At 30.0% G+C, this 14017-nt stretch overlaps 1 protein-coding gene across 2 annotated transcripts; it reads right to left on the bottom strand.

The window, feature by feature from the left end:
- Nucleotides 1-874: 874 nt before the first annotated feature.
- LOC111621042 (WD repeat-containing protein 54-like) lies at nucleotides 875-12507 on the bottom strand. 2 transcript variants are annotated; one of them, XM_023363091.1, is made up of 7 exons: nucleotides 12182-12507; nucleotides 8152-8214; nucleotides 8007-8079; nucleotides 5607-5657; nucleotides 2694-2901; nucleotides 1238-1466; nucleotides 875-1139 (listed from the first exon to the last, which is right to left on the bottom strand). In XM_023363091.1, exons 1-7 carry the CDS (start codon nucleotides 12392-12394, stop codon nucleotides 1011-1013), a joined length of 966 nt encoding a protein of 321 aa, XP_023218859.1. In that variant the 5' UTR covers nucleotides 12395-12507; the 3' UTR covers nucleotides 875-1010. The 2 variants fall into 2 exon arrangements, with proteins under 2 accessions (XP_023218859.1, XP_023218860.1); XM_023363092.1 differs by lacking the exon at nucleotides 12182-12507 and adding an exon at nucleotides 12003-12171.
- Between the last annotated feature and the right edge of the window lie 1510 nt (nucleotides 12508-14017).

The following is a 14017-nucleotide window of genomic DNA, read 5'->3' as shown; positions in this document are numbered from 1 at the left end:
TATTTATTATTTAGCAATTGGATTGAGGTGTATCATGAGACAACTTGAATTTACAATTTTTACAATTCAGTTTTTGTAGTATCCTGTATATTTTGCTCTGGTGTCCATTGTAGTTAATTGTTAATATAAACTTGCAAGTAACATGGTTACTGGGTCAATGGCTGTTTAAAAATTAAATGTCTTAACAAAGATTTAATTGAGTGCTGATCTGAAGAGAAAAAGTCAGTTATTGTCTTGTCTTCTGGGTATATTTTATGTCACCACCTTTCTCTTGTTGACTTGTAATCAGTATAAATTGCAGAGTGAAAGTTAAGGAATGTAGGTAGAATCAGATATACAATATCCAAAATTGGAAAAAACATGAAAACTGTCCTGCTTTGGATTAAAAAATACAGCCATTTTATCTAAAGCTTGTTGAATTGAAAAATATTTATTTTTAATTATTGAAGTTGCTCTGTCACATTGTGGAATAATTCCTTATTGATAGAAGCAGTTGTACAGTACCTGTAGCTAGTATGCTAGTTGTTGTAATCAGCTACAGCAGCTAGCCTCCAGGTTTTCTGCTTCTAAGCTAAAATTCAATGCAGTAAATTTATTATAAATAAAATAAAGGGCTTTACACACACATCTGGCTTTAAATAGTAAGGAGGCTACATAATGCTGCAATGACAATTTATACTTTTTTATTCTCATCTAGTTGTCTCTTTGTATTAATTGTTAGACAAATTTATGATAGTCATATTAAAGATTCTTTTTTTTTTTTGTTCACAAAATAAAGAGTCAACAGTGCATTTAATAATAAATTTAAACAATTATAAAATTAATAAACATTTATTTATAACAACTTTAAAATATTGAAAAAATAATTAGTGCAGATATAAACTTTATTTCTATTATGTTTCTACAGTTTCAAATTTAATTAACAAATAACTGCAAACAATGCAACAAAGTGCACAAATTTTTTTCATAATGCAAAAATAGTTGAGTTTATTTATTTTCATTTTAAATTATTACATAGAGAATTTTATAACCTCATTCAATTCATAACCAGTAGTATAGAATTCTTTTCCAGAACCATCAGCAAAGCAACCACCACATAGCTGAGTGTCTGTAATTCTACAGCTAAATCTATGAGAAATCTAAAGAAATGTTCAAATTATAAATTTAATGAATTAATTTTTTATTATTCTTTTAATTAATAAAAACTATAGTTCTTTTTGTAATTATAAATACATACAATTGGATTCTGATCATTTTGTAGCTGCCAAATCCTAACAAAAGAATCTTCAGATACTGACAAAGCCAATCCAGAGTCTTCAGCAATGTCAACAGCTGTTATCCAACGAGCGTGGGCTGCAACTTCAGCTAATAATGATCCTGTACTTTGAGAAAATATACGTAGTTGGCCTGAAGCATATGATGCATATATAAGGTCTTTCCACAAAGCCAAACTTGTGCAAGGACAGCTATAAAATGTATATGAATTAATTCTTATATGAATTTTTTTCTCAATTTTATTGCATAGTATATATAGAGGACAAATTTAAACTATAATTTGGATTATTTGCCTCTCAATATATAATATTTTAAAGTTTTATTATCTATAAATATTTAAATTGAAATTTACAAAAACAAAAAATATGAAAAAGTCTTAAAATTCTAATCATCAAAATGTTTTGTATTATAACTTTTACATAAATTGTATCAAATAAATAAATAAGATAAATGTTTTTATATATTTCCCATGCAGAATGGAGCAACTTCACTTCAAACTGTGGTTTGAAATTTTAATGTAAGCTCCTTCCCAACCTCTCCCACAGAAAAGGGTGAACTTGCATCCCCAAAAAAAGCCTTTCATCCTTGAATGAAAAAAGGATCATCATAAAAAACCTATAACCCACGATGAGTTGTAGTTTCTTATCTATCCTTCTGCTTCTATTACTTTTTTTTTTTTTTTTTGAAATTTGAATATGTAACTGGTTCAAACACTATTATTTTATAGGAATTACCACATCCATGGTCTCCAAAAAACTAGCCAATCAACAACTTTATTTTATTCAAATGCATTTTGGAAATACAATATTTCCCTCCTCAGTGGGCTTTCTTTCATACAGGCTGAACAAGGCACAAACACTATTCTCACATTCACATTCATATCTGTTGTTTGTCTTTCTGAAACAACTGGTTTGGGTTAATTTGTATTTAGAGAGTACACAAAAAAAAAATGTCAAATGGATGGCATATGCAATTATACATTCTGACTTCCATTTTTGTAGTACTGAATGATAATTTGTCACACAGGATCTAGAACAGGTTTACTTCATGGCATTTTACAACTCTGTACTAATCCCTCAGTAAAGAAACTTAACTGTACCAGTTTCTGATGGATTCTGCCATTGTTTATATGCAGTGTTTGCTGTTACAATTGTCTTTACCTGCATATTTAATCCATAATTATTTTGCTGTGCTTTTTTGTTTTGTATACACATTTTAATTTTCTTGTGTGTGTCATAATGGTTTGGGTAAAATTTGTATAATTGGTTATTTTTTCCTCCATTTATAAGTTTGAGTGAAATTCACTGATTTTAAAGTTGTACTTGAAAACTGTTTGAAATGTATTGTTGATTTAAAAACGTTTTAGGAAGTCTGAATGAACTTTTGTTCAATCTAGTAAATTAAAAGAGAATACTTACTTAAATTTTTCAAATGTTTTAAGCTTTTTTAAAGAATTATTGTATTCCCATAAATATAAATTGCCTTCATCATCTGCACTAACAAGTTTATTTCCTCTTCCACACAGATCTGAAATTGGAGTATTGTGTCCTTGTATAGTTTCTACTAAATCAATAGAATTTCCTTCATCAGCACTTTGAAAGATTAAAATCTCTCCTTTACTGGTACCTAGAAAAAGAAAAATGCTTTTTGAATTAATGATAAGAATTAAAAGAATTTGAATTAAAGTATATGACAATTTTTTCATTGTTTAATATGAATTTTTTGATAACTAAGAATGATTAAGATATGTTCAAATTAAAAAAAAAATTTATTCTAACTAAACTATTCATAAAAAATGTTAAATGTAAATAAATAATAAATGCAGATTAAATCAGATTTTCAAACTATAATTTAATGATTAAAAAATTATCAAACTTTTGAATGTATATAAAAATAGGTGTCAGAATATTTTCAAAGATAATTATAAATAGCTAAGTTCATTGAATCATTTTTTTACATGCAAAGTATCTCTATTCAACACTCTCTAGAGAGATATTTAACAGTCCAAATGCAACCAAATCTAGTATGGTGAGTGACATTTCAGGACATGCAGAAGAAATTTACATAAAAATAATACGAAAACTCAATTACTATGACACTTTCAGCACTGCAAACAACAAAAAAGTTTCTTTTGCATAAGCACACATACTATAGCCAAGCTATGGGCATAAAGCACTAACAACTATTGAATCCCATACATAATCAGCTCTGATAGCCATCATCTTGCCAGAAAGCACATTTCTTGTGAAGCTGTTTTATAAGAACAAGAATTCTGCAGCTGCATTTCAGAAATTTCACTATTGCAAGAACATTGGGGACCATTGACTCCACAAACTATCAGGAATGATCCTTCAATTTGAAGAAAGTGAACATCTGAAAATTTAACTGGTTGAGAGAGCAAATCTATTATCACTTCACAAGTTGATGAGACTGTTGTTGAACAGTCAATGAATAATGTTGCAGACTTCAGTAAATGTACTTGCAGTCTCAGAGCAGTTGTGTGTATCCTATGGCAGTGTAATGAATACTGAGAAGGCTGTTGCATTGTTATCAGTCACAACCAACAGTTACTACTAACAGGGAAACTTGACTGATCTTTGTATTGACAATTTTTACCAGAATGGATAGGATGTGTCAGGGCCATAGAAATCTGTTAAGCAACAAGGTACATTTTCACCTCAATGGAACAGTGAACATGCTTAAGTGTCACATTTGGGCCATAGAGAACTCTAATAGTTTCCAGTAGATTCCATTGCATTTGTCTAAAGTTACAGTCTGGTATGGATTCACAGTCACATTTATCTTAAGACCATTCTTCTTTGAAGAAGCTAATGAGTCTGTGACATGCTCTGTAACAGACCATTAGCTCCAGATATTGAGAGATGTTCAACACTTTTGTCTTACCCCAACTGCAACAGTAGCAATGCCTTCAGTCAATCAGCTTCATGCAAGATAGTGTGCCTCCAAAATAGTATAGAATGCTGTATACAAGTTTCTGCAAAAAATTTTACTGATAATAGTTATTGGTTATGGAGATACTTAAAAGATGTGGTTTATTGAGGGTATGTTGTAAATTTGGCAGCCATGAAAGATACTATCATACTGCATGTGAGCAGCATTCCAGAAATCAATTACAATTGGCCATTAAACCACTGTTCATCACCTTTTGGTTTTATACCTTCAGACTGAGGATCACAATGAGCAGTATCCCTTGCATGGCATGAGCATCTTCTACAAATAATGTTTGTTTCTTATATTGACAAAATATATAGCAATGTGTTTTGGTACTAATTTTTCTTTTTATGAAAATGTCTTCTTCATGTCCTGAAATGTCACCATATGAGATCTGGTTGGATTTGAATTACTAAATATCTCTATAGACAGCATTGAATAGGAGTACTTTAATTACAATCATCTACTACAAGAAATTCTCATTAATTTAAACTCGGATAGTTTGAAATCCTGTTAGTTCATTACTGTACTATTTGTCTTGGCCAGAAATGTAGAGATTTACACGTTAAGGAATTTGGTTAGTTCAAAATATGGCTACTTTTTTGAAATTTGAAGTGAAAATTCAGTCCAAACTGTGATATGCATATGTTAACTCATTCACTTAGACTGAAGTGCCTCCATACTATAAGAGAACAATATACCAAGAACAACTCTAATCTGGTCAACATGACTTTGTTTTACAGTAACATATTTTTGGGTGTCACTATACCCGTGGACTACCTTTTTTTCTCTTATCTCATAAAATATGGCTGGGTTTTGGATTTGCAAGATTGGACTACAAGTAGCAGATTGAGATATTTGAAGGGATCTATGCTACTAGATTTAGATGAATTACTGATTTTGGGTTACTTTTTAAAAATAGTTTGAGCTACATTTTCAGGAATTCTGCTTTACTTTTTATAAAACCTATCTGGCAACCTGTGAGGTTCTCACCAGACATGTACTATTTACCTGCAGTTTATTTTTACTATTATTATTAATAATTGTTAATTAATTAATGAAAATAGTGTTCTATATACATAACTGTATTCCATTTGCTTAATAAATTATATTAGTTACATGGCATTTGACATATTGTACAGAAATATGTAAATCTTGGATATTTCAAAACTCAATAAGTTAATGTCACAATTATTTCATCCTTTGAATTTCAAACTAATGAGGATTTCCTGTATGTGAAAAATTATATCTTTCTAATAGAATTACTGAATTAAATATTCCTCAAGAATAATTAATACTTTTTTGCTTTTATACTTCAGCTGAGAAACTTGGACAACAATATTATTTGTTCTATTATTTTAAACATTAAATCATCTTACCCACACAGAAGAAAGTATCACAACAGCTGGCAATTCCTCTAGTAAAGACAGCTGAAAATAAATATATAAATATCATTAGTATAACAAATAAATATTTTTATAACTTTAAGTATGTAATTTCCTGCATAACACCCGCAGCTGCATATTCTAAGCAGAAAATTGCTAAAATGAAAATAAAATTTTTATATCCCACACCTCTGAAGATGATGATGAAAATATAGTACATTTCCAAGGCATTATCCATTTTTTCCCCAGATTTTTTTTTTATAATTCTGTTAGCAACTCATTGTAACATTATTACAAAATAAGTGAAACAGAAAAAACAGATTATTTAAGATCCTAACATCTATATTGCATTAACTATTGAAAATAATAATGCTAATGAGCAATTACTTATTGTGACATCTTCACAATGCTGAACTACAATTTTTAATCATATTTTTAATTTATTTAATTTAAAATATATTCTCTCCACTGCAAATTAGTGACTTGTCCCTGCACATCATACTTTTCCTTTAACAATAGTTATGCCAGTCATCTATCTAACATCTATCAGGGACAAAATTTTGAATTGAAATAACATGACTTCCGGTTTGCATCAGAAGTTCATATATAGTTAATTGGGGCCTCCTGCCCCTAAGGTTTCCATATCTGGTCTTGTCTTTCATCTATCTAACTCCGTTCTAGAGATTAAGGAAAGACATACAGAATGATGGAAGGAAGTGAGAATTTATAGGTCTACAGTTTTTTCAAATTGCAGCCAATAATTCCTGTTCAATAAAAGATGAACTTCCTCTTATGGATGGATGGATGGATTCCATTGTATATTTTCCTGTTGCTTGACAATTATAGATGTAGTTATCAGACAATAGAATGCTAAAATTCTATTTTAGTTTAATGGTATCCAATTTCTGTTTAGAAAATGTTACATGGAAATTTAATTTACTACCGTCTTCTAACTTGAAAATTATTTGATAACAGCTTTAAACAATTTCATCATACACTTTATTTATATAATATATATTTATATAATAGAAAAATGTTAGCATTTATTAGCTAATTATTGCTTTCATTATTGCACAAATGCTATTTTTTTATGTAATTCATTTATAAGTTAAAAAGATAAATATTTTTTTAGATTTGTAGCAAGTTCATAATGGATTTCCGTTTTTCAAACATTTGTATATATAAGCTGATGTTGGTCTAAGATAAGCAAAAAATGGGTTCCTTGAAATACTGACAAACTTTGGATTCCAGAAAAACAAACTTTATTTCCAATAAATCACAATTTGTTACCAGGATTCACTGAATTTGACGATATCAAATACAGTAGAACCTCGAAAACTCGGCCTAATGTGGACCGAAGAGTGGCCGAGTTTGTGAAAATGCCGGGTTATCGGGAATGGGGTTAAAAAAATAAGTACGAGCGTTTCCTCAGAAAATACTGTACTGTACATGTATGTATTGTTTACTTGAGAATATAACAGAGAATAAACTGCCCAAATACCCTTAAACAAAGGAAAAGTACGTCCTTTATGAAGGCATAGAGCCTTTACTACATGAAAATGAAAATTAATGAATACACTGTGTACAGTAATTTACATGATAAGACAGACCTCAGAAAAATACTTTATGAGAGCTTTTATACTTTTATAAAGCTGTCTATAATGAAAATTAATTAACTAAGGATTTTTTTGCCCTGCCAGGGTGTGGCCGAGTTATCCGGAGTGCCGGGTTATCGAGAGCCGAGTTTTCAAGGTTCTACTGTATTACTTTAAATTGTATATGAATATTACTTCAATTAATATAAAACAGAGAATTACATTGTACAGTTTAAAAAATGAAGTAAATAAATCAAAATGATCAATGGCAGTATTGTTACGTGTAAACAAAGTGAAACATTACATAGGTGAGCTAAAGATAATCTTATAAAACAATTATTTTAGTCTTCACAATTCACTTTATAGTAATGAAACTGATTAACCACTCATAAAAAAAACTATTTTGGAAAATTTGAATTTTGTTTGATGGACTATAAATATATAAAATAATAATAAATGCTAAAATTAACTTGAAAAACTTAAGTAGAAAATCTGCTTGACATAAACAAAATGAGAGAAAACTAAACATTAAGCATAGATTGTATAAATATCTTTAGTGGTTCCAGAAAATTTGCAATGGCAGATAAATATATCCAGTAAATAAAAAATTTTTCACAATTTTTTATGATGCTTTTAATAACTTTAAAAAAAGAAAAAGTTGTTGGGGTCATGATTGTAATTTAAAATTGATAGATAATCCCCAGTATCCAAAGTACCCAACCACTTTCAAAGTGTATTTAAATACACATATATCCAGCAGGTTATTTGCAGAAAATTATGACATATTTATAACATTTACCTTCAGTTGTTTCATCAACATCCACAGGTAATGCATAAGAATAAATTAATATTTTACCAGTTTGGTCAAAAACCTTTAAAAAAAATTAAGTTAATTTGTCAATACTTTACTTTTAGTAGTAAGAAAAATTTAGCCAAAATATTACCTGAATACCTCTTTCCGAAGCAATTACTAGAATAGTTACTTCTTTAATTTTAATCCATTTTGTCTATAATTAAAATATGACTTTAAATGAAAATTCAGTATCTTAACAATTAAAATCAACTTACTTAAACCAAATAACCGGAACGTTTATGTTCTCCGGTTATTTGGTTTAAGTAAGTCGATTTTATATTCAACTTGGTGTGTGAGGAAATTAAGCATCTTAACAATTACTCTTAAGATAGCCTAGTATATGTTATCTTAAGTGTCTGTGTATGATATAACTTTCAGAATCATTGTTTTATGATACAGATGAAAAAATAACTTACAAATACAGATAAATTAGATATCCACTAACAAATATCAAATTGTACTTCATTTTAAAGTTACCAATTTTGTGAATAATAAAAATTATCTGATATTTCTGAAAATTTATAATATTTTATTTTTAAAAATTTAAGAATCTGATGACAGAGTTGCCATTTGCCCATTTAATCTAAGAATACAGGTATACCTCGCCTTACGTCGGTAATTGGTTCCAGGAAAACGACGTAAGTCGAATTTACCTGTCTCCGAATCTACTTATCACTAGGAAAGCATTTTAAATAATATATGGTTAATAAAAATCTATTTTAAGCTTACAAACAAATAAATTTTAGTTTTTAATATAGTACAAAAAAAGTAATCTAAATTTACGAATGCGTGTACTGTAAATACAGTACATACTTGTATATATTTTAATATGATTTTATGTGCTTTAAACGTTTATCTAGTGATATTACGACTTCAATATTTGTGGCGGACAGACGTAAAGTCGAATAAAATGACTTAAACTTGATTTTTATTTTTCCATATACTTTTTTAACAAGCGACGTATAATCGGGAACGACGTAACTCGAAACCGACGTAAGTCGAGGTATGCCTGTATTAGAAAAATATAAATTTTTATGGTTTATCCATCAATGTACTGTACTTTTATAGTTTTACTTCATATTATTGTACTTGTGCATCCATAGAGGATGTGGTCACAAATTCGGAAGGTGGAATTAAAGCAGTAATTTGTTTTGCTAGTGCAGCTTCTAAATAGTATGTGGGATGGGATCATTTATTGACTAAAGGTCTTAAAGCCCAGTCAGGTTTATGCGTTTTAACCTTGAAAAATAATCTAGGACAAGCAACATTCGTTGGTGGATTGGGAGGACTGTCTAAGGAAGCTACAATTTTAGGAAGTGTTATGATTTTACATGTTTTTCTTAATATTGTGGATGTAGAATCCTGTTTTAGTATAATAGACTTGGATTGTTCGAGGAATTCATTAGCTCTTGATAGGAAGTCTTAATTTTTGCATAGAACAAATGTTATCTGCGATATGCCAACATCCACAATATTAAGAAAAACACGTAAATTTAGGACAAGTAACTAATAAATGTTACTTGTCCTAAATTATTTTTTGAGGTTAAAATGCATAAACTTGCCTGGCCTTTAAGATCTTCAGTTAACAAACGATCCCATCCCACATACTATTTAGAAGCTGCACTAGCAAAACATATTATTGTACATTGTCATAAGCCAAAACAGATAACAAAAATTTTAAAACAATTTTATAAAATTGTTTTAAAATTTAGTGAAAAGTTAGTTTACTAACTAAATTCTTATTTTTACTCTTATTTATCTTTAAACAAAATCATGACAAATTATAATTAATGAATATTGAACATTAATAAAAAAGATGTAAATGATAGATACAAAATTAGTTTCCTGTGTAATAGAATACTAAAATATCAGGATAAGGTTTTTTTTCCTCTGCTAAGTATTATCAGTCTCTAGGATGGTTTTAAGTCATATCTACAGTAATACTCTGAGCTTATGCGATAGGTGGGAGTGAGCAATAACCGCGTAAGTCAAATTTGCGTAAGTTGGGGTATAATTTTGCAATTTGTGTAAAATCCAAGTTGGATGTATGTAAGCTAATAAACGTTCTTGTTAATCTTATCTCGTCTTTTGATTTGTTCACGGTTACAATAAATCACCACATAGAGTATAGGAACTGTTCTACTTTCAGCACCGGAGTGAAATCAATGTTACACTATCCGAAACCTGTGACCAGTGCTCTACGCGTATATATTGTATATCGCTTGACAAACGTTTTCGAGTGATCTGTTCGCTCTTCTTCAGGTTGACTGAAAATTCCCCGAACGGAGTGTATATTATTTGTTGGGATCGGGTGTTGGTTCCCACTGGGTGAATCGTTTCTGGCATGCGCAGTTGTGTGGTGGGGGAGGAAACGGCAGGTTGGCATCTAACAACGATTGCCAGGCCAGAGACAGGGTTAGCTCTTCCTTCCGGTTAACGCAGGTGGCTAGTGGCCGGCTAGCCACCTGCGTTAACCGGAAGGAAGAGCTAGCCGGCCACTAGCCACCTGCATTAACTGGAAGGAAGAGCTAACCCTGTCTCTGGCCTGGCAATCGTTGTTAGATGCCAACCTGCCGTTTCCTCCCCCACCACACAACCGCGCATGCCAGAAACGATTAACCCAGTGAGAACCAACACCCGATCCCAACAAATAATATACACTCCGTCCGGGGAATTTTCAGTCGACCTGAAGAAGAGAGAACAGATCGCTCGAAAACGTTTGTCAAGCGATATACAATATATACGCGTAGAGCACTGGTCACAGGTTCCGGATAGTGTAACGTTGATTTCACCACATAGAGTCTCTCAAGTCTCTGTAGATATAACAAATACAGAAATAAATAACACAAAATAAATTGTAGCTATGTGTCGATTCCGCGCAACATGTCCAAACATGTAAGCTGAACAATAGTGTGGGGGATGAGTAATCAAGAGTTGCGTGGCTCTCAAACAAAAGACAAATCGACAAGATTTGAAAATCGCGTAACTCCGGGTTCGCGTAAGTCGGGGTAGCATAAGTTGAGATATTACTGTATATGAAAAACAATAATTGTTTTTCATATAGATATGGCTCAAAGTTCATTTTAATTATTAAAATGAACTACGAGTCCAAGAAACCTTCCTATGCATCCAAAGATTATTTTTCTATTTCTATCTAAATTCCTATTGTTTATTTTATTTTATTTTTTTTAAAAGTTTTAATTGTATTAAATAACTCAATATCTTAATGTAATTTTCTCAATTCAAATAATCTAGGAAGAATTCGAAAGTCTATTATATAAATTTTGTAAAGTACTTAATTTTGCTGTGATGTATTCTGCAGAATCAACTCTCTTCATTAAATGCATGTCAGAAAATAATATCACATTAACAATTCATTTCACAATATTTTTAGTTCTCTTGAAAATAATGGCATTTAAGCATTTTTATATCTCTTGAAGTAACTTTTTATTTTTTAAATTTTATTAATCAATTTTTGCAAATTATTTCTTCACCGAAGAAAGTGAGATTCAAATGGCATATTCAGGCCATAACTTTTAGTTTGTTGCTCATATAGAGATGGTCTACAAACTTAGAAAGATATCAACAGGGCAAACAAAAGGAAGAAGCCAAACTCAGGCCAGAATTTGTATAATAAAACTTTAATTTTAAAATCTAGAAAATCAATTCGTGTATTTTCAAATATATAAAATAAAATATAATCAATCAAGACATCAAGCTAGGAGTGATAGAAAAACAGAAAAGTTTGAAGGATAATCACAGGCTCTAGGGCCTGCGATTATTCTTCTGGAAGGGCCTTGAATCAAGAAGCTTTGCCTTCGAGAGGACTTTCTCGAAAAATCATAATCTTGGTTTATTCTTTGAGGCCTTAGATATGGGTCCATCACATAAAATCTTGTTAATTTCTGTTAAATCACATAAATCATCAAATTTTTTATTTACCATTTTAAAATGTAGATAACCAAACAAGTTCATTACTCAACACAAACAAAATTAATCACACTCTACTATCTAAAAATCCTATTGATACTTATAAAAGAAAGCATTATGAAATCATCTTTTCATTAATTCTTAAAAAAGGATACATTATTATGTTATTAGTAGATAGAAAACATCTTAACCTGTAAAATAAAAGGCAAGTTAAAAGAGGATTTTTTTAAAGAAATCAAATGACATAAAGAACTTCCATCAGAATTAATTATCATTAAATTTACAGATGATTTATGTACACAACTGAGGTAGACTTTTTCATTTTCTTTATATACGCATAAATTATTAGATAAAGCAGAACAACTTCCTTCTAAAGAGTAGTTATCGTTTTTCTGAAACATCATCACACCTTACTGTAATTGATTGAATAACGTGTTACTATGACAACAGTTTGTTTCTCATATTCAAAATGTGTTCATTTATTATAATTACAATATATCTCCTTATACCGTTTTTTAATAATTTATTATTAACGAGTTTCCAATAAAATTTATTTACACATAGATAATTTTTACTGAAGTTAACAAGAGATCATCTGTTTAAATCGAGAAACTGTTCGGTTTTTTAGAAAAGTGAATTGTGTAAATTTTAAAACAAAGTTATCATAGGTATCATTAATAATAATAATAATATATATATAGAATAAACATTAATTATACGATATTAATTAAAATTATAATGACGAAATCGTGACGAGAAATCTACTGGAAGTAGTAATTGGTAGAGGGCGCTTTTCTTATGAATTGGTGTTGTGAAGGTGCGTTTTGTTAGTAAAATTATTTTATTTCTTTGAAAATAACTTTGTGTGCAGAATGAATGNTAGTTTTAGCTAGTGATAGGTAGCGTAAACAAAAGATGCTACCAAATGTGATGTCAAAACACCAAACATGTTCCAAACAAGCGCTACTGTTGAGGGCGTTCAGCGGAAAAATACTCAACAGCTCCGGAACTGTCAAGTCTGCTGAACGCAACCAATCATTAATAAAGCTTATCACAAATAACTTGTTTATGCAAAAATAACATTCAAACCAAAGAAAACTATTTTTATAAGCTATTAATTAATATGCAATTTGTTTTTTAATTTGTAAAAATTGATGTTTAATTTGTGCTAAAATACATATTTTAGCACAAATTAAACATCAATTTTTACAAATTAAAAAACAAATTGCATATTAATTAATAGCTTATAAAAATAGTTTTCTTTGGTTTGAATGTTATTTTTGCATAAACAAGTTATTTGTGATAAGCTTTATTAATGATTGGTTGCGTTCAGCAGACTTGACAGTTCCGGAGCTGTTGAGTATTTTTCCGCTGAACGCCCTCAACAGTAGCGCTTGTTTGGAACATGTTTGGTGTTTTGACATCACATTTGGTAGCATCTTTTGTTTACGCTACCTATTACTAGCTAAAACTAACCAAGGCTTTTTGTTCCAATGCAATGTCACTCGTCATTTGGCAGATCCAGGTTGCCACATAATGGCTAATGATTTGCTCAGTTACAACTGTTGAGTCTGCTGAATGCAGCCATTGTTAATCAATGCATTGAATGAAGTATAAATAAAAATTTTATTTGATTAGAAAAATTAAAATTAATCCATAAAGAGATACCTTTAATGAATAAGTTTATATAATGTCTACCCATATTTCATTTAATAAACGAAACTTCTTTAATTTATATATTACAGTTGCCTTGCATTTTTACATTCATAAAATTAAAAAAAAAATACAAAAATTATACGGGACACAGTGTCATAAAACTTTATAAAATGATTAAAAAATACCAATGGAAAAAATTAAATTGTTTCTGGTTCAAATTTGAGTTCTTTAGAAGTTATTTGCTGTAAAATGAGTGAAGAAGCACGCACTGCCACGGTGGCTATTTTTGCCAGCCACTGCACTGCTAGTGATGGCAACTGGAGGAAAAATTGAAATAAGATCATGCGTGCTATAGTACTGATTTGACGTCA

Source organism: Centruroides sculpturatus, unplaced genomic scaffold, assembly GCF_000671375.1.
Source record: "Centruroides sculpturatus isolate CEXI.00-Female unplaced genomic scaffold, Cexi_2.0 scaffold324, whole genome shotgun sequence".
In the NCBI taxonomy this organism is placed as follows: domain Eukaryota; kingdom Metazoa; phylum Arthropoda; class Arachnida; order Scorpiones; family Buthidae; genus Centruroides; species Centruroides sculpturatus.
This window is presented reverse-complemented; position numbering and strand designations above follow the sequence as displayed.